Source organism: Uloborus diversus, chromosome 9 (assembly GCF_026930045.1).
Source record: "Uloborus diversus isolate 005 chromosome 9, Udiv.v.3.1, whole genome shotgun sequence".
Classification (NCBI taxonomy): Eukaryota; Metazoa; Arthropoda; class Arachnida; order Araneae; family Uloboridae; genus Uloborus; species Uloborus diversus.
The window spans coordinates 73,262,197-73,288,994 of NC_072739.1; the positions used below are offsets into that span (position 1 = coordinate 73,262,197).

Below are 26,798 nucleotides of genomic sequence, written 5' to 3' on the forward strand. Positions count from 1 at the left end.
AACTGTCAATCTCTTTTTTAACGGCAGATCAATGCACGGTTTCCAAGAGAAAAAGTCAGATTCCAAAAGTAATTTCAATTGTCTCTCCCTTACAACCGCCCATACTCGAATAACTTTGAGATGTGCAGTAAAAACATACACTGTGCTCCGAAATTGAAAATTTACAAATTGTTTTTCTTTTAATAAATTAAATGCCAAAAGTATTTTTTTTCATATTACATTTATCCACAAAACCTGACTGCAGGAGTTAACTATATTTTGCTTTAACGCCAGTGCATACAGGTGCTCAAAAGACATTTGCACTACGGCGCCAATCAGGCCTGGCGTGGCCCTGGATATGGTAGTATAAAAAGGGGGATGTTTATGACAGGGCCCAGTAATTAACAGGGCAATTAAGTTACTTGTTATGACTGGAGAAAAGGACATACTAGCCAATCACTCAAGTTCCGGGCATTATAAAAATACTTAAATGAACAATTACAATCACAATTTCCCCCCAAAATAAGGTTTAGCTAATACTGTATCAATTTGTTCACCATTAAAGCACAGAAGTGTTCATATGTGTTAAATTTTGTTTGAATAAAACATATTTAGTTGTTAAAAATAATTTCCTCATATTTAAGTGATATCCCAATCGTTAGATAAAATTTGATATCTATAAGAGCTATGGGGCCGCTACATCTCCTAATGCCAGGGCCGATTTTTTCAACCAATCCGCCACTGCATGCAACTGCAATATTCAGACGATATTATTTAATGAACATATAGCATCCAGTCTTTTATTACAGTGCCCGCCACTTATATGAATCACGTTTGTTCTAAACAGTTTTGATTTTATAAAGCGGCTGATTCAATAAAGCTGGACTTCATTCTGTTTTTGACAATTTGATTCATTAAAGTGGTTAATTCAACTAACCGCTGATTCAATTTACTAGCGTCCGCTGTATTATTTTCATTTTTCTGTAAATGTAAATAAAACTTAATAATTTGGTTCACAACATGTGAATTCTCACCTCTGTGGCATGTCACACACCTTGTGTGGCTGTTTATGTTGCTTAATAACTTGTTCAATTAAAAGTATATACTATTTATTAATTAATCCTTTCACAAGTGTCTCAAATACTAATTGTTTAAGTACATATAATTTTTTAATATTGTGTTTCAGTTCGTTTTAGTAGAACAAGACGCCATGTCACGCCATAAATTCTCACCTCCGTTACCTAAACACAAAATGCCATTCCTCATTAACATGTGGCAGTAATGACATCAAATTTTATTTTCCATGATACAAGGGCCCCCTTATTTATTTTCAGCCATAGTTGAAGTGAGATTTTTGTCGAAAAACAAAAAGATAGATTTTGCTTCAAAAACTGAGCATGGTTATTCTGACTTCTCACCTCTGTGAACTTCAATCTTAGGGATGTAAATTAATGCAAAAAAAGAAGAGAACATGTTTTCATATACATAATATGTGCAAATTGCAGCAACAAAAAAAAAAAAATTTACCCTGAAAAATGTATTAGGCCTATATTAATGGAAAATTCCTCGCATCCGTGACAAACCTTATCAATGTCATTATTTCCGAGGTGAAAATAAATGATGGAGGAGAAATACATCAATAATAAGCATTCTACCAAAATTGTAAATTGCCAGTAGTATATCCTAAAATTTACTAAATACTATTTTTAACATACATTTGAAACTACTAATTAAGAAGAGAGCTTGATATTATATTTCCACTAATCATTAAAATATCTGATTGTTTGCACAATTAACAAAATTACTACTTTGATATTAAATTGGTCTCTATTTTTAAATATTAATTTTTTTTTTTTTAATTTCTATGGACAAGGCATTTTTTTTAAAATTTATTAGTAAAATAATTGGAACTTAACTGGGCCATTGTTTATGATTGCTTCTAGTAGGTAACACTTTCATGTAAGAACAAAAAAAAAAAAGAAAGCTAAAGGTTTTGAAATTGAAAAATTTTGCATTCAAAAGTTACGTTTTCAGGAGAATGAAACCTTGTATTATCTGCAAAATGTACACTAAATTCAACATCAGTGTGAAGCACTTTTTTTGTGGTAGTTGGGGGAGGGGGGGATTACAAAAGCCTTATGTACTATGTAAAATACTACAGTGTTATCAGTTTTTTTTAACGTAATATCTAACTTGTTTTACATTCGTAAGTAGTTGAGAGTGGTAATGAATGGGCCAATTTTTGGTTTTTATTTTTTCTAATACTTTTTCTTAGCTCAGAATTGGCTCTTTTGTTACTTTACTTATTTGGTTACATAAAAAAGTCATTAAAGTTGGATTAGAAAATGTCTATGAATGATAATAGAAAATAATAATATAGAATTTTGGCCCATTCATCCCCACCCATGGGGCTGAATGGGCCATTGAAGGTAATGAATGGGCCACTAAATGAATTCAATGACAACATGTGGAATTATTTTTTTTTTTAAATTCTCAAAAATAAATAAAAATATACAAACAAAAATTTTTATCAATTTCAGTACAATTACTTTTAAATTTTATATATTTTTTTAATAATTAAATCTTTTATTCCTTTTGACAAAATTCAATACTATTGACAAAGTGTTAATAATAAATAAGAATTATTATTTAAATTTTCAAATAGACAAGTAATTTTTTTAAAAAAGTATTATTTAACTATATACCAGCCTACAAAAGCAAACAATAGGACATTTTCAAAAAATCATATAAAATCAATTAAGCAAAAGCACACAATTCTACTCTAACCTATTTATTAAATACTGGATGGAATCACTCATATCAAATCCAAATGGTGAAATACTGGTAGGTTTGGTCAATAACTGGAAAGTTTATTAATCATTTATAGAATTTCACTTATGTTTCTAATAAATAGCTAATATTTCTTAGGGTTAAGATATACAAATTTTAGAAATTACTATGAAACTATTCTAATAAGACAGTAATATAAATCTAAGACAGCAAGTTATGTTTCATATTAAAGAGAAAATTATTAAAAAAAGGAAGAAAAATTATATTTTGTTGGCCCATCCATAACCATGATGGAGTGGCCCATTCAGGCTCACCTATGCTTCTGGAATAACTTAGTTTTTTCAATGCATAAAATTCAAATAACATTGAAATGCATCTTAAAATTAGTGCATTTATTAGTGCTGCAAGGTGCATTTTTTTATCTCGAAAGAGAGAATGCTGAAGAGTAGACATTGTGCTTGAGTATGGCTAGTAATTCAAATACTAATTGCTTTTTAGAATAAAATAAATCCTTGATTTTATTCTAAGTTTTAAGGTTTAAATTTAAGTTTCTGGTCCCCTTTTCAAAAATAAAGTAAAACTGTTTATTTTCTAGCATATACTAAAACGAATTTTACTGTTGAGAATACCAGAGGTTACTGGATCATTAAAATATTTAGGCTATTATTTATATAACTAGAAAATCGCCCATTAAGGTTTGACGGTGAAAAATTGCTTCTTCATTTAAGTGAAGCAACTGCCTGTTTACGGATATTTGATCATTGAAATTTTGGGTTGCATAATTTTAGGCAGTTGTCCCTTTCTGCCAAAATCAGCCAAGTCTAAGTACATTAACTCTTTTTAGTGCCAAAAAAATGGCAACAGTTGAAAACAGATATATCGAGAATCTCGGCTACTTTCTCATAAAAATATATACAGAATTCAATTAACATTACCAATTGCAAAGTAATTTGTTTATAAATAACATCATTGCTGGTGAGGTCAGAGCATTACTAGATCAGTGATTTTGGCTATTATAGGAAAACATGGGGCTAAGTATAATAGTTAAGGTAACTGATCTTTTTAAAAATGAATTAATTGGAAGTAAGAGGTTGAATGAATGAATAAACAAATGAAAGGATACTGAAAAAATAAATGTATTATTAAATTAATTCATGTATGAAGAAAAATAAAAGATTGAGTAAAAAAGTGAATGAATTAATAAATGAAGGAAAGTAAATGAATTGATCAATAACTGAATACGTACCTAAGTGATTTAGTACATGATTGGCTGAGTAAATAACTATTTCACTTTGCCCCGCATATACTTGACTAATTGAACAAAATATTTAAAAGACGAATAAGCGTAATATTAACTAAATAAATACTTCACTGAATATTAGGTCTTAATATTTAAAATGTTAATAACAAGAACTTTATCATTTCATAACAAAAATAATTTTTGACTTACAACAAAATAATTACAATATGAATATCAGTTTTTGAAAAATGCCTGATTTATCATATGTTTTAATCTTCAGATGTATTTTTTTCCTGACTGTAATAGACTGCTCATGCTACTACATAGTTAAAATATTACTAGATAGGTGGCACTAAAAGCAAGTAAATATTTCACAATTTGACTTTACCCCACATTCCCCTTTGTATGAGGACTAGTAAAGCTGTTGGAAAGTACTTAGTAATGATAATTTATAAATTCTGTTGTCTCTCTCGTTGTCAGGTTCATCCTACAGGTTGAGTAAAACAAGTGAAAAATTGGTGAACATGTTTCTGAATAAAGCTTTTAACTGTGCTGTGGTTTTCAGTCTCATGTTTGTATACTTATGATGCAGGGTTGGCCAAAACCCAGGTTTTTTTAAAAAAGCCCATGAACCCAGGGTTTTTAAATAACCCCCCCCCCCAAAAAACCCCAACTAAAGCTGGGTTTTTTTGTCTTTTCTTAGAGAAAGTGTGGGGTACTTGTAGCATATTGTTGAGTAAGTATATGGACAAAGCAAAAAAATTGTCTTGGGGTAAAAAAAGGCTGGAAAATTTAGCGTTTTCTGAAGAAAAGTAAAAAAGACGACAAAACCCATGAATGGTGAAGTTTCAGATTTTTTAGATTCCATGATTACCAATAGTTAAGGCAAAGTTACTTCTCGAGTAATAAAATTTACTGTTTGTAATTACTTCATTTTTTTTTTTTTTTGCATTTTACTTTATTGTATTTCATTTTGTTATGCAAAATTATTGTAGAACCTCAAGTAGTTTAAATCCTTTTTTACTGAATTCCAGCTTATCAAGATATTTCTTTGAATTTTATGTTGCCTGTTTTTCTATTTCTGCGTACAGAGTAAGAAATATTAAACTTTTTTTGTAAGATAATGAAAATACGGTTATTCTGTTTTCTGTTCGACCGTTCGTAAAACCTGTTAATTTCTAAAAAATATACCTTGTTTATTCGAGATTTGTGACGTGCTGGTTTCCAGAAAATATTTCATACGAAAGCCTTTCGGCTAGAGTAGTTTCCTGTTTCCTCTGTACAATTTACAAATATTGAGAAAATCAGACGTGACAGGACTTAGTCAAGATAATTTGAGTTATTTATTGACCAGTTAAAGAAAAAAGTTAAATACATTTATTTAAAATCTTTGAAGTATTTTTTTAATGCTGTTAAGAGTGAAGAAATACTATTCAAGTTCAAAATTCATTTTTTATGTCCATTGGCTGTGGTGAAGAAGAAATAAAAAAGAAGTTTAAATTCATGAACATCACCGCCAGCTGAGTCATTTCCAGCCAAGGACTGCAGTTTCGTGCTTATTAGCACTCATCAGCCCGGCATAGGAAAGTGACTAAGCTGGAGATGGAAAACCTCTTAAGGAGTGAGAGGTTCCCTCCTCTAGTCACTTTCTTATGCTGATGAGTGCTAATAAGCACGAAACTGCAGTCCTCGGCTGGAAATGACTGAGCTGGCGGTGATGTTCATGTATTTCTAACTTAGCCCTGGGCTATAGGGCGGTAATTTACTGAAGTTTAAATTGTGAAAGTATTTAAATTAATTAGTTTTTTAAAAATTTCTTGGAAAATTTTAAAAAACCCAAAAGTGGGCTAAATAATGGGTTTTTTCAAAAAAAAACCATTGGGTCCAATCCGGCCAACCCTGTTATGATGTGTTTCGTGGATAAATATATCTTGTTCATTGTTTAATTGTTTTAATTGCTTTTCAGACGGCGCTGGGTGATGTTGTGTATGTAGAACTTCCTGAAATTGGAAGAAGTCTCCAAAAGGATGGTAAAATCTCTTTTGTGCCCTCCAAGCTTGTCTCATTAACCTTAAAAGTGAAATTTAGTAATCAGTAAAAGTTTCTGAATGTCGTTGTAAAAAACCTTAGAAATAACCATGGGCGTGCTCAGAAATTTTCGGGCCTGTCGCAAATGACTTTTCCATGCCTCCCCTCTATATTGTTTATCCCTAAATTTCTCCACTAGTTTAAAAAATATTGGGCCCCCTCCGCGCCAACAGATGTCCCTTCTCCCCCCCCCCCCCTACATTCCCATGGAAATAAGTTTATGCTAATATTAGTTGCCTTTTGAATTGAACCTTTTTCTTTTTTTTAATCCTTATTGTTATTTAAATATCTCACAGCAATAGTCTTAAGAGTCAAATTATTCTTTAAACTAGATCTTTAAGTTCAATTTTTTGTGTGTGAAAACACTTATCAGTTTATAATGATTCCTGTCATGATGTGTTAATAAAAACAAGTTATTTCTTCAAAATACAACTTTGATTTTTTTTTCTTTGATACTTTTTTCTAAATATTTATGTTGAGGAAAGCATTTCTAACTTTAGTGCCCAAAAACTTGATTCGTTAAATTAAAAACACTCGAATCCCAAAAAAAAAATTTTTTTTATTTTACGAAAGTAAAAAAAAGAAATAATCTATCATTGTATAACAATTACAGCATCTTTCTTTTTTTTCTCCGTTTTGTAATAATGATAAGCAAATATTTTTTTGCTTATAAGTATGTTCTTTAACTTTTTTGGGGGGGGGGGGCGGGAGGGGGTCTGTAGTTTTGAGTGTATAAGGCCATAGAACAACTAATTTTAATTACTAGCTAAGTATGAGTTATAATTAATTGTACACTAACAAGAAGTCTTTTCTCATGGCACACTTTTTGTAAGTGGCAGTACTGCTTTCTAATTAGATTAATAAATTTGTTTCAGGGTTTTTTTTTGCTACAAATGTTTTGTGTTTTCTTTAAAATGTTTAACTCTGAAATATATTTACACTAAAAAGAATAAAATACCGGAATTTTTAAAAAAACACTAAGCACTTTTCATAGTGCACTCAAAAGGACAAAATAACTTTTCTAGGTCAGAAAGGACAGTTTAAGTATTCCTGTAGTTTTCAATTATTCTACAAAAATGACTCCACAAACGAGGAAAAGTGTGGCTCAAGTCATTTCAAACCAAACTTTCCCAGAAAAATAAGCATGTTTCAACACTCAAAGTTTTGAGAGAAAATTAGATAAGGTTAAGAAATTCTCTACGTAACTTGAGCCACACTGTTTCTTGTTTGTGGAGTCAATTATTCTTAGAATAATTGAAAACTACAGGAATAATTAAATACGTAATGTACTTTCTGACTCAGAAAAGTTATTTTGTCCTTTTGAGTGCATTATGAAAAGGGCTTAGTATTTTTTTTTTTTTTTAAATTCTGTTATTTTACTCTTTATTATTCTGCCCTTTTATTTAAAAGGAAGAAAAATAGACACTTAAGCTTAATTTTTTTGCAATCACTGAATTTTTACTAAACTTGAATTTACATAAAGAAGACAAATAAAAATAGTTCAGTTGTTGCAGTGTGCACTGAGATATCTTTTCAATCATAGACAAGTGCTTTGATGAGGTAGAGGCATTCTTATAGAAGTTTTGCTAAATAACATTTCCAAAAATTGACAAGTTTGACATTAAATAGTATGCTGTTCTCTTTATATAACAAGGTCATGAAAAAGTCATGAAATTTTTTCATCTGAATAGAGTATTGAACCTTGGAGGAATTTTTTTTTTTATCCTCCTGTTAGAATGTTCTTTTGCTGGTTTGCTGCTCCACGTTTTATTTAAGCTCCCGGAAGACCTGATCTAAAATCATCAAAAGTTTTCTCATTTTTAAAAAAAAATTTCAATGATAGTGTTTTAGATTCATGAACCCTAGAGCCCTAGTTTTAGATGCGCCAAAATAGGGTGAATTTCATTTTTTCTTCCCTTTTTTGGGGACTTTGAAAATGTGAATTCTCTTTTGAGAGGGGTATTAAATTTTACCAGGACCTGGTCATCACTTTGGCTTAATCAGGCCATCGACGTCAATCAAAAGCTGCTGATATTTTTGAAAATGACTGGACTTGAAACTGATTTCTAATCTTTTTTTTTTTTTTTTCGGTATTCTAGAAGAGGCAGGTGTTGTGGAGAGTGTAAAGGCAGCCAATGAATACTATAGCCCAGTGGCTGGAACAGTCACGGAGGTGAACCAGGCATTGGAGGACAAGCCAGGCTCCATCAACGAAGACTGTTATGGAAAAGGTGAGTAGAATGGAACAAAAAATCTATGGGTTGGAATAGAATGTTGGCAACTTATGCGTAAATAAATATGGTAATATCAATGTTAAAATTAGAATGCACAAACATGCAAATCAAATTGCAGCTGTCTGTTTTGGCATTTAGTTTGGCTAAACGTAGGGCAATGTAGAGCAAATAGAAGTAGTTAAGATAACTGACCTTTTTCAAAATGAACTACTTGTAAATTTGTATTGAAAATTACAGTACAGGAAAAAAGAACAAAGAACAATATTTTATAGAAAAATTTGCATTGAAACATTATTTTTAATTTTTGGCAGTAAATTTGAACTTTCAAGCAGAAGTGGAAAAGGTTAACTTTTTTTCCCATGTGGCAAAGTGAAAAAATCAAGTCTTTTTCTCATGAAATATTATCTATTTGGTTACAAAAAATATTTTTGATAAAATGAAAAAGTAAATAAGGGTATGGATGAATAAATAAAAAGAAATTTAAACAATAAACACATAGACAAATTAATGTTGGAGAAAAAAACTGAATGAATAGTAAACTAACTGAAGGAATGAATAAATAAGGGCATTACTTAGTGAAGGAATGGCAAAGGAATAAATAAATATGTATTCGCTTCATACAGAGCAACAGTAAGAAATCTTAGTGTTATTTCTGGGATTAGATGTCTCACTGTTGCTCTGAGGCGACGATGTGTGATTTGATAAAGGATTGAGTAAGTAAATGAAGTGCACTATTTCACTTTGCCCTGCATGCATTTGAGGAATTGTACAAAATATACAAATAAACTGTATTTTGAATAAATACTCCACTAAATATTACTAGATCTCGATTAATATTTAAAATGTTAATAAGAACTTTATCGTTTTATAATAACAAAAAAAAATGTTGACTTACAACAAAATATGAGTATCAATTTTTGAAAATTGTTTGTGTTCATTGTAGCTTTGATTTCCAGGGGTAACTTTTTCCTGACTGCAATAGACTACATATATTACCATATAGTAAAAATACTACCAGATAAGGTGGTGCTAAAAGCAAAGTAAATATTTCACTATTTCACTTTGCCTCATATTGTTCTACAATTTCTTTTTAATTTTATTGTCTGAATTCAGTTATTAAAACTATTTGCATGTACATTTAAATCTTCTTTAGTTTGATCACCCCCTTTTGTTTTGTCTTGTTATTCATTATAAATAGTTAAAGTAGTTAGTTGTGGGTAATGCTGACTTTCCAACCATATTATGTAAGCCTTTTTGGCCTTCTTTCCCTTAAAAGTTTTTATAAAAAGGGATTGGATTTGCATTAGTAAAGGGAAAGTGAGCCAGCTGCTACTTATTCCAAACCGGAAAATAGTACCATATTACCCCAAATTATCCAGCATGCCGGAAAAAACGAGGTTAACCAGCATGCCGGGAAATTCGAATTTTCCTGCATGCCGGGAAATTCGAATTTTCCTGCATGCCGGATAATTTGAGGTTTATTTTGCAACAAAAGAAAAGTAAATTTCCCCATTTGGTTCAATCAGAAAGCAAACCGCTGTAAGGAAAAAAATAAATAAATCCCAAAAGTAATCTTCTTTCAAAAAAAAAAAAAAAAACCTGCATATTGCTTGTTATTTAGGTGACAGGAAAAAACGTCCCCGGATGAAACATCCCCGGAAAAAACGTCCCCTAGGAAAAATCGTCCCTTAGGAAAAAACGTCCCTGATGAAAATGCGTACCGTATAAACAAAATTGAGTGCAAAGTGTTTTACCACTTCTACTAATGAATTGCATGTTGTTCAGTATTTGTTTAAACACTGCTTTTTAGTCATTAAATAGCATCAATGTGCGTGAATACTAGCATGTAAACAGTCATTCCATTGACATTTACATTGTTATTCATTGTCAGAACGAAAACGAATGTTCCCGACATTGCTTACAGGAAGAAATTTCTACCACGAGTGTTCAAGCAAATAGAATAAATATATATTAATCACATTAAAAAAACTGGTAGTTTTTGATGTAATGGACTCAACCTTGTATTATATATATACTTTTAATACCTGGTAAACAAATTTTACTGGTGGCTATTTGAGACTATGTAAAAAAAAAATTTTTTTTTGTTTATTAAAGCTAAATAAAGCCGCTAAAACATTGGTGGAACAAATTCTGTATTGGCCATGTGATAAAAAGTAAGAAACCACGAAACTCAAAGTTCGTGTAATTCGGGTTGTCCTAAGTCGGTGTATTACTGTATTACACAGTTTGAAAACTTTTACGAGAGAAAAAGAAGCATCGATTTCATTTTTAATCCCCGACACACAAAGGAAGGGGGTTATAATTTTGACGTGTCTGTTTTTCCAAGCACTTTCCATTTTTTAAGGAACAAATCATGCAATTTTTTACGAGTTACGGATCCACTTCAAAGCAGTGGCCCGAAGTTATAGCTTGTTTATCTTATAGGCAAATCCGGCCCTATTTGTAATTCACTCTTGCCTGCAGATTTTTGTAATTTTTACGAAAATTTGTCGGTTTTTACAGTTAAAGGATTTTTACAATTTTACCAATCTGAACGTGTGAATCCAGAAGGCTCTTCGAAATCTTTCGTCTGTAACAATATAAAATATCTAGTTTTTGAAATCACGCAAATTGAAAATAAACATTCTGAAAAGAAAGAAAACAAATCATAACAAGTAGATCGTTCTGTTAGCGCAAACGGGGGTGGGGGGGTTCCCTTTTTTTAGGTTCTAATTTAAAAATAATTGTCAATTATTATAAGTGTTACAGCTGAAAGCATAGCTCGTTTAGCGTATATTTTCATTTTTATACTTGCCCAAATGGTTTTCAGTCCAAAATAGTGAATTGAGGCATATTTTTAGCACCCCAGTGACAGCTGTACTATTTGTATTTTTTTTTTTTTCTCCCATCAGAAAAGGACATTCGCTATTCTCTTCATTTTCATTGAACTATTCCAAAAAGAAAAAAAAATAATTATTTTGTTTTAAGATTTTGGAAGATGTGGTGTTACTATTTAAAGTCCTCCCAAAACTGCGGGGCATTGCTCTCTATGCAACCCCTCCTATAAATCCACCCATGCCCTTATGAACTAGTAAAAAAAAAATAATGATTTTTAAAAAATTTTTTGGAAGATATGTTGTTACTACATAAAGTCCTCCCAAAACTGGGGGAGGGGGGTATTGCCCCCCTCTGACCCCCCATAAATCCGCCCATGTTGTTCAAAACGAGAGTGATCGAGAGTGTTCTTAGTTAGGTTGCGTCTTAGGATGACATTAATTAACGAAGATTTTAATTAAAAACCTCTAAAAGGTTTTTCGTGATTTTTGCAGAGAAAACATATTTAAAAATTTTTAAATTTCATTCCAAAATAAAGAGAATTTTTTTCCGCGTCTGATGGAATGTGTTTGGAACTTCCATGTTACATAGAATTCAACCTGCAACGTTTTTTGAAGCAGATTTTAATAACGGCTAAGCCTTTATTCACGGGATTGATCACCGAATTCATTGTTAGCCGACATTGAAATTAAATGCAATGATTTAAAATTTTTATCTGTTTCCAGTTTCTATTAGTTAGCAAATAAAATAATTGAAATTGATTTTTTATAGTATAAGGCTTTTAAATGGATTTTCAATCTTCCCTCTTGATTCTACAGTTCCGACTGAATCGGAGTTTTATTTTAATTTTTAATTTTATATGGCTTGTCTCTGTAGTGATGCTATTTGCGGTTAATCTTTTATGAAAGAGCATTATTTAATTTTTTTTCTAAAAAGTTGTATTTAAGTTTGTTTTATTAATAGCTAATTGTACTAATGACACTTTTTTGGAATTCAATAAATTTGATTTTGTATGACTCGTGTTTACCCACCTTTTCATTGCTCACAAACCAAATCATATTACTTACGACTGTCGTAGCAGACGACGTCTTCCATGTCATTGATTTCTACGGAATCATGTTTGCCAAACTTTGGTTCAGTTGAATTTCTAATTCAAAATAACAAGTGCGAGATGGCAGACTACTGCTGTACGAGACAAGGGAGGAACTGTCACATTTCACACGTAAGCATTTTATTAATATTACATTTTTCTTAAATGCCTAGTAGTTTTTCGTATTGGAGCCGATTGTTTCGCTATCAATATTGAAATTGTAAAATTTCTGAAACTGTCGAAAATACATAGTTTTCCGAATATTTCAAATACCTCGTTCACGATGACAACACAATTATTTTGCTTTGGCGCTATTTAGCAAATTTCAAACACCAAACTCGTTTTGAAAATCTAATTTAACTCTATCACATTGAAAAAATAAAGTAAAGTGAGAAAAAAAAATGAATTGTTAGTTTACAACAGTGGCATATTGCTAAAGAGGTTATCTAAAATAGATTACAAAGTGCAGTTTTCGTAGGCTCGTAGGCACTTTTAAATGCAGAAATTTCTTGTGCATAGGAATATCCCCTATCTTGCAAAATATGTCTACTTTTATTTGATTTTGCAAACGTCAAAGGCATTTCGCATTTCCAAAAATATTTTCCACTAGAAGACGAGGTAGAATACAGCAATGAACGTCTGTCGTCAAATGCAACGAAGAGCACTCTCACTAGTCTTCTTTTGGCGGCAAAAATGTAGTTTTTAAAAAAGCGTATGAGCACTTAACGTCGGCTTTTTATTTTCCTCTGCACAGTTTCCTTAGCAGGGACGCACAAAAGCATTAAAATATTAAAACCTGAAATTCACTTTTAGCGATAAGAGAAAACAGAAAAAATCTCCCGTAAAATATTCAAAATTCAGTTTTTAACTTAAAGTGCCAAGAAAACTACACATGAAATAAAAAATATTTTAGTGACGCCATCTATTAGCTAGCTGGTTAACTAGAGCCGTACTATTGTAGGGAGTTGGAGCAATTCACAAAGACAAACGGGACGTTTTTTCATGGGGACGTTACTTCCAGGGACTTTTCTTCCGGGGACGTTTTGCTGGGGACGTTTTTTCCTAGAACCTGTTATTTATGGTAGGTAGTTATGGATTTAATTATATGAAAATCAAGTAATCAATTCAGAAGCAATCATCATTCCTGGGTCACTCCATTAGAAATCACCCAGACCGTGTTGCTCAACATTTTTGATTTTCCTAATTTTTTTACTAATTATTTCTACTTCTAATTGAGTTCAAAAATGTTGAAAGAGTGTCACTTTTGAAATATTTCCTTTACAACTGTGCGAAAATGCAATATTTGGCCAACTGTAATGCACTATAACTCTAGTACCAGTTGAGTCTCAGTCTTCAAACTGTTATCATATTTTTATGTCATAAAAAGGTGTTACCTGTATCGATTTCATAATTTTCACTCTGTCCCTTTTGAGATATTTTACTTTAAACTTTGCCAAAATATGATTTTTGCCATTTTTGAAAAATTTTGCAAAAAAAAGTACAAAGTTCTCCAGCTTAAAATTGCTACAACAAGTGCTCCTTTGTTATATCTATACAAGAAAAAAAATTAGAGCTGAGACTCTTCTCCTTTTACTAATTTTGCAGTACTAAAACTCATATTTTATGTTAATTTTTAGTTTGTAGTTGTGATTTTTTTCTTTACCTTTCTTACCATTTAAGTAATATTTAGCAAGCAAGTCATATCTAGGGGATCATTCTGATGATGTAGGATTTTATTTTGTCTTGATAGCTGTAAAATTAAGAGTTAGATGCATTTACGTAAAACTTGTTTTTGGTCCAAAAACGGCTACCAAGCAAACTTAAAATGGTGCATAAAAAAAAGTATGAGCCTAAAAAAATTTCAACACTTTTGAACTTACTTAGTAGTGAGAAATTTCTGATTAAAAAAATTTGGAAAATCAAAAATGTCGAATGGCTATGGTAAATTCTTTAGCACTGGTTTAGGGATGGTAACTTACTGCTTAAATGTTTGCTTTTAGTTTTAATTTAATTTTTATAAAATCATTTGTTATTAAACATTTTTTTCTTGTTAAAATAACAAATGACATTGTTAGTAAATATTTTTACAAAATTAAACTGTTTATTAAATACTAATAAGATATGTATAGAACTTATATTCATTTTTAAGCTGAATGTATATTTTTATAGTATTTTTTTCTTAATCTCTATTTTTCCGGCATGCCGGAAAGGAGCAGGCAAGCATTATTGAAAATCTGGTGACCCCCAAATTTTGCGGCATGCCAGATAATGTGGGTGTTATTATTTTTATTTTTTCAAATGTTAAAAAAAAGGTTAATAGAAAGTTGGATCCATATTTGGGAGCCTGAACATTCAATTTAAGATGACCCCCCTCACCCCACATCAACTTTAGCACTGGTCTAATCAACTAATATGTCTTTTATGCTGGACAAGCAAAAAAAAGTTTTGTCCCTATAGTGAACAGAGAAAATTTTGGTGTTTGGGACATTTCCTGCTTTTGTTCCACAAATGACCCAGCTCTTCAGTTTCTCAAACTAAAATGAATCTAAGACCTACCATGATCAAATTGTGTGCATTTTTATTTACAGGGTGGATCTATAAAATGAAAATTGCTGATCCCAAAGAAGTTGACACCCTCATGGAAGAAGATGCCTACCTTAATTACGTCAAAGACATTCATTCATGATTGTTCTTGTATCCAAGTTGTGAAATGCAGCTCAAGAACTGATACGTGAAACATCTTACATGTCAGTTCATTTCAATGCCTCGATAACAGTCATTTGCATTTCATTGTGTAGAGTTCTGAAAAGGAATTATAATTGTGTTGCATTTTCCTTAAGATAAGTTATTGAATTACAGAAATTTTATGTTGTTGATTTTGTAATTTGTTTTCAAATAAAATACTTTATGAATTTTTTTTTTTTTTTTAATTCAATTCAGCAATAATTCCTTCCTTTATAAAATGTATGAATATTTTGCTTTACAATAAAACTATACAGTTGATAGATACATGAACGTATGAACTTTTATTAAATCTAAAAATGACCTCTGTTTATAAAAAAATGTTTGTTAAACAGAAGAATTATGTAAATAGATAAATATTTTTCTTTTCATAATGATTTATAAGGTGAAAATATGTACCGTAGCAGTAGACAGGCCAGAAAAACAGGTTGACCTGCACGCTGGTAAATTCAAATTTTCCAACGTGTGGATGTTTTGGAAATCATTTTTCAAAATATATAATAATTGATTTGCCCTGCTCTGTTCCAATCAAAGTAAACCACGATAGGCAAGGCCTGATTAATAATTTTGACAACACTGGGCATGAACTTTATTTGGTGCCCTCCTCCTGTAACTTCTATATAGTGACTCTGATAAGTTGAGCAATGCCCTTGACAATGTTGACTTTTTTTTTAGGCGTTCAGTGTGGAAGTGACGTGTTATTAGCATGAATTTGAGTTGGAATACTTTTACAAAACTGTTACAAAAGTAACCCAACTAACTCAGCACCAATTCTGTTTCCTGTTACCCCAAAAATAGGCAATCATTGTCATAGCCACAGCTAAAATTATTAAAGCCACACCATACTATCTTCTTTACTAATAATAAAGCTGAATGTCCCTCTGTCTGTCAGGATCTCTGTGACGCGCCTAGACCGTTCGGACCGATTTTCATGAAATTTGGCAAAGTTAGTTTGTAGCATGAGGGTGTGCACCTCGAAGCGATTTTTCGAAAATTCCATGTGGTTCTTTTTCTATTACAATTTTAAGAACAAAAATATCCTAAAATGGAAGAGTAATTTACGAAATTATCATAACGTGGAACCCGTAACATGGGCAAAGCCTATTGGCGAGATAAGAAATTATCATAACGTGGAACCGTAACATGGGTACTAGCCAATTGGCGAGAAAATTCACCATACATTTGTAAATATACAGGCGAACCAAAAGACCTTTTAATTTTTCTATTACGGATAAAGCCGTGCAGGTACCACTAGTTATATATAAAAGTTGTTGTGTGTGACTATTTATGTCATTGCTGCTCTTGGGGAACAACAGAAAACTGAGCACAGATACAGGTAGATTCGTAATTTTCCTGTCCAGGGGTGTCCATCCCCCCCCCCCCCCCGAAAAAATCTCAACAGTCTTTCCCTTTTTTTGAGCAATCACGATTGCTTATTGTTCTCACTTGACTGTTTTTGGCGTTACACTGATTTTATTTTCTCGCCAGCACCACCGTTGCGTCGGCCGGCCTCACGATGCTGCTCCTCTTGCGAAAACAGTCTCCAGGTTGCGTCCATATCTTACACACACACACACTCATGTCTGCACACACACATACCCACACACATGCAAAAAAAAAAAACAAGTGATTGCGAAAAACATAATTTGAATTCAAGATGTCAAAATTCAAATTTTATTTTTAGCTCTTCTTTTTCTTATTTTATGTTATTTTCTTATTGTCTTATTAGAAAAGTTATGTGCAACACCAATGAAATACACACACACATAAAACTGAATAAATAAATGGAATAAAATAAACAATTTAAACAAAAAATAAATAAAAAAAAATAAATTTTTTAAATCCCCCCCCCCCCCCCAAATTTTGACTGCGCAACTTGCGCCATAATCCATCTTTGAATGGTTCGAGTTTCTGGTTGAGATCGTAGGCATGGGAACCTGGTTTCTTATCTATAGTTAAGAGGTGCGGCGAACTGGCAATAGACTAGAAGCCCCCCCCCCCTCGTTCCTTATCAAAATAGGATAGCAATTGTGTTTTCTAAGTTTTAAAACGAGAAATAGATGGGGAAGCGTTCTATAAGCTCTTCTCCCCTTAATATTACCAAAAATGTTCTAAAATGCGTCTTAAGACTACAAAGCCGTATCCAGAATTTTTTCCGGGGATGGGCCTGGATTCGCACATTCATACACGCATAAAGTTCTAAACTCACTTACACAGCCGGATTTAGATTTGACAAGGCACTGAGCTACTGCAGGTATAGTTGTGTATATCAGTTTATGCTTTGTTGTGACAAAAAATCGCTTTGACTCAATTGTGAGAAAGTATTTTTTTGCAGTGACCAACGCTTGTTTTTCTTCTTTTTATCAAAAGCATCACATTGCTGAGGTTTTTTCTCTTGCGGTCCGGACACTTGTCGCAGGTGAAACAGACCATATTCCAACGTTTTTTCTTTTTTACTGATACAGCTCATGTTTTTGTCTCGTTTTTTAATGCTTCCTCTGTTTTTATTTTTAATTTAATTTAGTATTTTTTATTCACCTTTTGTAGTGGCAAAGATAACAGGACAGTGGCCGCTTGAATGGGATGTAAAATATCCATAATTTCAGGCGCTCTGAGGGTTTCTCCCCCGGGAAAATTTTTGAAAAATAGATTTTAGAATCTGTAAGGCCTTATACGCGGATAATTGAGACTACAGAAATATAAAGAAAGGTGGGCAAACAAAACCTTTTAAAGGTTATGCATTCTTTTAAAAATGAAGATCAATCAAAATAAAAATTGTTTGTTCGACAGATCGTTGACATTAATCGACAGAGGGGGAAAAAAGAGAGGAGAAAAGAGAAGCACATCGTCACTTGCTCATATCGGCTGTCAGTGTAGTTTGATTTTGATCGTTTCCCCAACATTCCTCCCCCCCCCTCTCTCTCCATCAAATGCCTTATAGTAAAAAATTGTACAAAATAGTGTAGAGATTTCAGTAAGAAGTAACGAAAGAGTAATATTTGAGCCATTCAGATAATTCATACTTTATTTTCTTAATAAGAGAAAAAAATTGAAGTTATATAAAGCACTTTATTTTCACTTTCCAGAAGTTGATTGTACAGTCTTACAAAATGATTATAACATTGTAACACACAACCTGTTTTAAGTTAAAAACAAATAACGAAATATTTCTCAAAACAAACATTATTCTTTTCAATCACAAGTAGTGCAGAAAATGAAATAGAGTAGAGTAAATGTTATATTTTTTATCATGCTTTAGATAATAACAGTATGCTTTAAGGGCAAGATAAAAACAAGCAATAACAAAAGAATTTCCAAAATACTGAACTCAACATTAAAAAAATGGCAAGACATGAAACATAGTCAATCACAAAAATTTATCTTAAAAAATTATGCTATAAAAACGTGAGAATCATGATTTTTGCATTTTTTACGCGGGATGTATCAAAAGGAACTGAATTTGGCATATCCTGGTAACCAGATACTTGTCTAATTGGAAACTAGGGGGCCCCGGCTCGAAATCGATCTGGTTTAAGTTTTTAAAGAGTTTTTTTTATGGGGGGGGGGGGGGGAAAGAGGACCTTTTAAGTATTTTTTCTTCTTTGTATTGCTATCTTTAAGCGGGGGAAGGGGGCTTCATTCGACAAACACACACCCTCAGCAATGTGATGCTTTTGATAAAAAGAAGAAAAACAAGCGTTGGTCACTGCAAAAAAATACTTTCTCACAATTGAGTCAAAGCGATTTTTTGTCACAACAAAGCATAAACTGATATACACAACTATAGTTCCAGGCCCCAGATCCCGTAAATTTTTGCCCCCCCCCCCCCCGCAACAAAATCTGTAGGACAATAAAGGAGTCCCCCCCCCCCCTTGTAGGCTGTACGCAGATCCGGGCCTGTATAGTTCCGTCATTCTTTGTAAATGTCGAATGAATCTAAGAAAAAAAAAAATACGTAGATACTCCATACTGGGAAGTACCGTCACATTGTAACTTTAGGCTATACGACTGCTTTTTGAAAGTAACTTTTATTTCTAAGTGCCTGTTAGTTTTTAAAAGTTTAGTTCCCACAGCCTTTAAATGCCAAATCTGTATAGAATAAATCTGAAGAAAATGAAGAAGAAAGGACCAATCTTTTTATGAGAATAAAACTTTTTTGGATTTTTGTTATTAAACACGCTTTTATTAGTTTCACCATTATGTATGTATGTATGTATCTTGTAACGGAATCTTGCAGCTCAAATTCCGCCCACTTCCTGCGATCGGATTCTTTTGAAATTTGGCACGCGACCTCAGACCCGATGACAATGCAATATTCTATAATCAAATTAACTCTTTTAATTGTTAGTTTCCTCCAATTTTAATCAATATTTTGGCATAAATTCAACAATGTAAAAAAGGAAAAATTTAAAAAACATTAAAAAATGCTCATAAAAATTATTTAAAAATATCTACAAAACCTTTAATTTTTCTGCATCAGACAAAATTTGTTCCAATGTTCCAAGGTAATTAGAACATGAAATATAATTGTTTTTAACTAATTTCATGCCAAAATTTAGGTGAGCCTTCAATTGGAAATTCATTGCTGATCAGACCATTGTTGAACAAAACTTTTATTCAAATGCATCTCAAATTTTCAAACTAATGTAGATATGATTTCCGCACACATACATCGATGACTGAGATGGATTAGCTGGATTAGACAATTACTCCACAGGCAATTGATCAGCAAAATTGAATGTTTTTAGAGCTCGGCTATTACACTTTAAGGGGTACAGTTGCTCTTTTTGGAGTTAGAGAGACCACGTTTCGAATGCCACCCAAGACCTTTAGTCGCTTTTTTGGGGCAAATTTCATGAATATAAAAGATTTTGAACAATGTTGAAATAAATATTTTTTCGTAAAACAAGTTAAACTAAAAAGAAGAAACTGTACTGCTGAAGTACAGGATAATGTTATGGATTAAGGAGAACCTAAACTACCTACGCCTAGTGCTACTGTACCTCCATTTACAATAAATGTGATATCTTCTCCTATAAGAAGAGATAACATTCAAATTGGTACTTCTAGCTTCGCTACATTAGTAAAAAATGATAGTTTTGTTGATAAAACTCTACTTATAAAAGATTTTACAACATCAGGTGAAATAGCAATACTAATTACATGTCCTAGAAGATTTGGTGAATCTACTAATATGGACATGATTAAAACCTTAGAAATTGAAGTTAATACAAATAGAGAACTAACACCTGAAAAAGATAGAAAAAACTATAAGCTGTTTGCAGAACGAAACTTACTAAACTCTAAGGAAACAGAATTTAATAAACAACATCTAGGACAATATCCCGTTCTCTCTGTTAGTTTTAAAGATGTTACAGGAATTATGAATCAATATTCAAGAAAGCAAGAATAATAATTAATAACTTTTCAACAACATGAGTATATGATCAATGTACTTAACAATCGCTCAGAAAATGCAAAAACATTGTTAGATCAAGAAAAAGCAAATGATTCCTTAACCAAATTTTTAAAAATTTATCGAGAGTATGCAGAGAATGCAACTAAAGCAGAGACTGAAAGCAGCTTAAAATTCCTTTCTGAACTATTATATAATCATTTTATGCGGAAAGTATCTATTAATAGATGAGTATGATATGCCTATTTACTCTATAATGCACAGTTCTTTAACAGATGAGCTGTTGTCAACGTACTAATGTTTTTATAGATGTCCTGTTAGGTGCCATACTAAAAGATAATGATATTTTTCTTGAAAAAGGATTAATAACTGGTATATCAGTTAAAGCTAAAAATTTATCTTCATCTAAATTGAACAATGTAAGTGTCCATAGATTCTTAGATAACCATATATATGGACGATATTACGGTTTTAATAATTATGAGGTCTCACGTTTAATAGGAAATGATGAACTTTATGTTTTTTCAAAATATTATAATGGCTACCAAATTATAGAGCAAAGCTTATAAATTTATAATCCGTGGTCTATAATGAAATATATGAAAACAGAGCAAATCATTAATCATTGGTGCCAACGTGGATCTATCGAATATGTTAAAGATTTATTCAAATGTACTAAAATTAGAAGTTTAATCTGTTAATAAAAGACAAAGGAATATCATTTCAATTCAAGAATACTCCTACAATACAAGATATACAAAGCTAAAAAAGGTACTTAATTATAGCGCTGAAGATATAAGTCTTATATTAATTTATTCTTTTCATATATTTTTGAACATGGTTATTTAACTCCTGTAAAGACAACAGATCAACCTACATCAACTGTTATGCATAATTATAAGATTCCTAATCAAGAGATAGAACAAGAATTTGCAAAAAATGCAATAAATTACTATATAGATACTTATTTGTTCAAGAAACATGATGTAGACTCTACAATAACAATACTTAAATCTATTATTGATAGCTATAATAATGATTTAGATTTATCAAGTAAAATTGCGTTCAGACTTCTGTCCCGAGTCACTCCTCCTTTTTGGAGTAACTCTCTTTCATGACGTCATGGAGTGACGTCGGGGTTAATACTTGGAGATGCCGTTTTGAACAGCTTTAGGGTTACTGGGGATAAATAAACATGCCGGACAAAAAGGGGGTAAGAGATGCATTTCGCAAATCACGCTTTGTAGTCATTTCCTCCTTCATTAATCGATTTTAAAGTGCTTAGTGTGAAATATATCAAGGCAGTATTCAATTTTGTTTGTTGTATGCATTTGTTAGTGTCATGCAACAGAGAGATTTGGTTTTGGTATATCATGTTTCATAATTCCTCTGATGTAGCTTTTCGGTGCTTCCATACTTTAGTTATTTGGAATTGCATATTTTTTTATTTGTTATTTTTTTTATCTGCTTTACGATCATAAAAGAGATTAACTTTCTTTTGTATGTATAATCAAAATAAATAAATAAGCAAATACAATTATCTCTGGATATACTTTGAAACTGAAATTACCAAAAGTTTCAATTTATTGAATATAGTTTAAATTCAGGATTGTTTTTGAAAATAACTGATGATTGCATTTTCTCTTTTTGTCTGTCTATTTTACAGTCATGAATTTCTTTAAAATAAAATTGGAGGATGAATGCTTTTGTATGTGTTTTGTTTTGAAGGGTATTTGACAGGGTAATTTGGTGTCGTAGCTTTTTGGTGCACACATGCTAGTAGTTCCAAATTGCATGTTTTTTTCTTTTTAATGTTTTAAAGAGATGAACTATCTTTGTACTTTGAAAAATTGAATAATACGAAGAACCATCTCTTGATAATTCAAAACTCTAGACCTTGCAAATTAAAATTGCTAAGAGTTGGTTTAACGTGCTAAAACAAGAACGAGAAAATTAGAAATAATTGGTGGGTACAACGTTATAAGTCTATGGGAGCAGTTGTTATGCCTTATAAAATGATCAACATGAATAATCATCACTGGGATAAAAAATTTAATCCATTCACTCAAAATCCAGAGGTTTATTCAACAATTTTGAAAGTGAAAATTTCTTCCTCCACCAACAGGTCCAACGAGAGGCCATGTCAGCCGAGTCCGAAACTAGAGGCCCGAGCCTGGGAAGAGCTTGGCGACGCTGATGCAAAAAAAAAAAGATAATTTAAATTTTTGGCATCTTGAATTCAAATTATATTTTTTGCAATCACGAGCGTGTATGTGGGTAGCCATGTTTGTATGAACATGCTCATTTGTGTGCACACGTGTGTATGTGTGTGTATGTATGTATGTACGAATGTGTTTAGTATAGAGACGCAACCTGGAGACAGTGCTCACCAGAGGAGCGGCATTGGGAGGGTCCGGTTGACGGTGGTGCTGCAAATTAAAGCGGGGGAAAATAAAAAGCACGGACGCCATTCAACAGTCAAATGAAAACAAAAAACAATTCGTGATTGCTCAAAAAAAAAAAGAAAAAGGAGAAAAACTCCAAACAATCGGAAACGTAAAGATGATGTAAAATTTACCCTTCCACTGGCATTAAATGTAGTGGCATAACAATAATAGCGTTAATTATTTAATGAAATTACTTATTTTCTAGTAAGCAGTTTTGATTTTTTTCTTGTTTTCCCTTTTTCTTTTCTTTTTTTAAAGGGGTGGAGGTCTTGGCGAAAAAACTAACTAGGGGCCCCGCCTTGGCTCTCTGCGGCCCTGTCCACCAAACCGAATATTCGTTATCTCTGCCGAATATGCAGTACCGAATCCTAACTGAATATTCAGTGCATCTGTAATTGTTATTGTGGGAGAAGGATTAAGTAGCTCCAACTACTGCAAAGAATAATGTGGACCAAGCAGATCTGTCTGTCAGAAAAAATAGCCTGTCTTTTCCTTTCCTCCAGACCAGTCTTATCTCAACCTTTTCACTACCGAGGACCACTTTGTACCATCCCAAATCCATGCAGACCACATACCATAGAAATAATATTTTCATAAAAATTATATTAGGTAAAATGATATGAATCCAAAAGTGCATGTGCATTTATATTCACTCCCAAATCCAAGATTGAGGACGATCGAAAGGTCATATCAGTCTAATTGGTAATTAAGGTCCCAGGTCTAGTGCAGACCCTGCTCGAAATCAGAATAGCATAAATCTTATGGGGGTAGGGGGGCCAACCAAACTAACAAGGGTCCCTCCTGTGTTGGCTTTCGGCGGTCCTGCAAGATTAATCCTCTCTAGCTGCTTTCGGACCGCATGTGGTCCAAGCACCACAGGTTGAGAAGCACTGCTCTCAGGGTTGTTTGGTTTAAACCACATTGGTTTAAACCATGGTTTAAACCAATTGTTTTTTTTTTTTTTAAACCATGCGGTTTTTTAAAAAAATGTTTTTTTTTTTTTTAAAGCCAAAAAAAAATCCATTTTACAGGTTTACATTGATTTTCCCACACATATTGAAAAATGTAAAATTCCATTTATGTTAAGTTCCTAGCTAAGTTGCAGAGATAAATATTAAAATTGCAAAGTTGCTTCTTCAAAATGTATTACAAGCTTTAATCGAAAAAAAATTATTAATATATAAAAATTTTCATATATGTGCCATAAAGCAGATTTCAGTCAACTTCCATCATTATGCTTAATTTGCATGATTAGTTAAGATTTACTAAGGATTGAATCTTTTATTGTAGATGCAATCCATTATATTGCTCACTCCTGTTGCAGGGGTGTGACATTTTTGCCCATTTATTTGCACTTTCCTGGAATTTTAACTTTGACTTGTAAGGTAATCAACAGTCTAACTTAATTGTTTACACCTAAAAATTAAGATTTGTTCTGCAGGTGAACACAAATAATATTTTTTGAATCAAATTTAAAAAAAAAAGTTAATACTTCATATTATGATACATAATAGTTCCTTATATTATAATGTAGGAAGATTAAAAGATAAATTTTTAAATTCCCAGAACAAAATGCAAATGTATGTGTAAAAATTGATTGAGAAATATATAAATCTTCACATATAAACTACACTCTCCATTGGTGTTTTTTTTTTTTTTTTGGATTCTGTGTGCTCAAAAGATTTTGATTGGCTATACACTTATGCTGCTTTATGACTATTGGGTGCAGATAATTCTTAGTCCCCCCCCCCCCCTTTTGTTCATTGGAATTGGGATTTTGGTATTTGCTTTTTGCCTTAGCTAACCTGTGCAGTTTACAAAAGTTACTTACTCATATTGTTTTAAAAAGAATGTCTAATTCTGGTAGAAAAAAAGACCTAATCTGGCTTTCATTTGATGAAATCAAAAATGAAGCCAGAAAAGGATTAAGAGCTAAGAGTAAAAACTGGTCGTGAGATGGAAGGGCAAGTTAAAAGGATGAAAGATCATCTTGAAAAATGTCATGAAACAGAAGTCATTTCGGATGATGCAAGTAAGTCATTTTTTATTAAATATAAAATAATTGTTTTGTAACAATCATGCAAATTTTCAATTTTGATTTCAAAACTGAAATGTATAGCCAGCATTTGCACACTATTATTTTAAAATTAAATGTTATTTACATTTGTTATTTTTCAATGCATTTCAAGTTTTGTGGCATTAAATTAGTTTTCTTTAATCAAGAAATATATATCTAATATTTGAAATCACAAAAATGAAAGTGAAAACAGAAGTACTGAAAAAAAGTAAACTTTTACATCAAGAAACTTTTAGCATATTCTTATATTTAAAGCATTAAATATTGAAATTTATTTTAAATACTCTTGCTTAAAATATTTTTAAATTTTGCAAAAGGGTACATTTTAAATCGCTTAACTTTTAATGAGTTTTGATTTAGAAAATGGAAGTTTTGATTTTAAATGACATGAAATAGTGTTATGCAGAATAAGAAAATAAATGAGAAAACAGAAGTACTCAAAAAATTAAATCTCAAACTGAAGAAATATTGAAACACACATGCATATGCATACATATATACATCTTTTTTTAATGCACATTTTGAATTTTAAAGTTTGACAAAAATCTTGTAATGTAGAATAGGAAATTGAATGAGAAAACAGAAGTACTAAACAGCTGTAATTTCAAATTAAAGGAAACTTAAGGTTTTTAAATTATTTACTTAAGTGCGTATGTGTGTTTAGATCCTTGCTTTAGATTAAATTTATTTTTTAAAAAATTAATTTAATTTTTTTTAAATCAATGGTTGTTTTTATTTTAAATTCTTTGATGATGATTTTGACCAAGCATTAATTTTTTAATTTTCTTTAATATCAGTTTTGTAGAACAGTTGCCATGAATTTTAAAGTAATTCTTAAATTTTTTATATTGATAAATTTTTACATGGAATATTTCTAATGCTCTGAACAATCCGAGCAAGAGAAAGTTATAAAATAATTATATCATTAAAAGAAGAAAAAAATTCCAAGCTGTCAGAAATTAGTTCAGTTATACATTATTTCTTTTTATACAGAAGGGTTAAATTTAACTCTGTTACTGCAATTTAAAAAAAATGGTAAATGCACACTCATCAAAAAAGTATTCAATTGAAGTTTTGAACTGAGTTTGGTGTCTACTGTCCATGGCAGCCGTATCATGGATTTTTAGAAAAGATATGAAAAGAGATGCATTTGCTCTTGAAGAAGCCTGCATTCTGAAATGGGTCTTATTAGTAGATATAAAAAGTGTGAGCTATTTGGTTTACATTTAGGGTTTTATCACTATTTACTACTCAAAACTAAGTTTGAAAAACATAAGTTTAGAAGCTGTTGCAAATTTCTGAAACTTTCAGAAGTTAATGTATTAAAATTGAAATTTATTCACTGTCTGTAAAAGCAATTCTTTAGGTGAGGAAATTTAATGTTATATCTATGAGTCAAAATGTGGTTATTCTTTTACGTTGGTGGGTCATTTGATTATCTGTTAAAGAATTTATTAAGAATGGCTGTAGCATTGTAGTGCAGAAACAATTTACTACATTACAATAGTTGAGACATACATGTTGACCAGAAGTAACGTTTGATAAATTAATTTTATTATAAAACATTTAGTTGTAGAGTTTAGACTCAAAGTAATTTTTTTATTATTCTCTTTTAGGTGATACTTCGAACCCTAGACCATCACCTTCTTATGATACAGAAAGGAGCATAAGTTCTCAAAATGGCAGGGTTTTTACTGCAAATAAAAAACAAAAAGTATTTCCATCCTTAGATCCGTACATAGTGAGATCAACTGCCAGTGTGGAAAAACTTTTATGTTTTTTAAAATGGCAACAGTATTAGCCAAGCAGTTTGGTATATATATCCAGTGAATTCATGTTCAGGTGTTCTGTTAGTTCGGT

The 26,798-nt window shown here is 31.6% G+C and overlaps 1 protein-coding gene and 1 pseudogene across 1 annotated transcript in view; both read left to right on the forward strand.

The window, feature by feature from the left end:
• The window catches only part of LOC129229887 (glycine cleavage system H protein-like), a 28,684-nt gene extending 13,482 nt beyond the window's left edge, over positions 1-15,202 (forward strand). The window contains exons 3-5 of the mRNA XM_054864269.1: positions 5,976-6,039; positions 8,197-8,328; positions 14,845-15,202. Of these exons, the coding sequence (XP_054720244.1) occupies positions 5,976-6,039; positions 8,197-8,328; positions 14,845-14,942 (294 nt within the window). The 3' untranslated portion in view covers positions 14,943-15,202. The remainder of the gene's footprint in view (positions 1-5,975; positions 6,040-8,196; positions 8,329-14,844) is intronic.
• Positions 15,203-18,437: 3,235 nt separating this feature from the next.
• Positions 18,438-26,558, forward strand: LOC129230316 (uncharacterized; annotated as a pseudogene).
• The last annotated feature ends 240 nt before the right edge of the window (positions 26,559-26,798 follow it).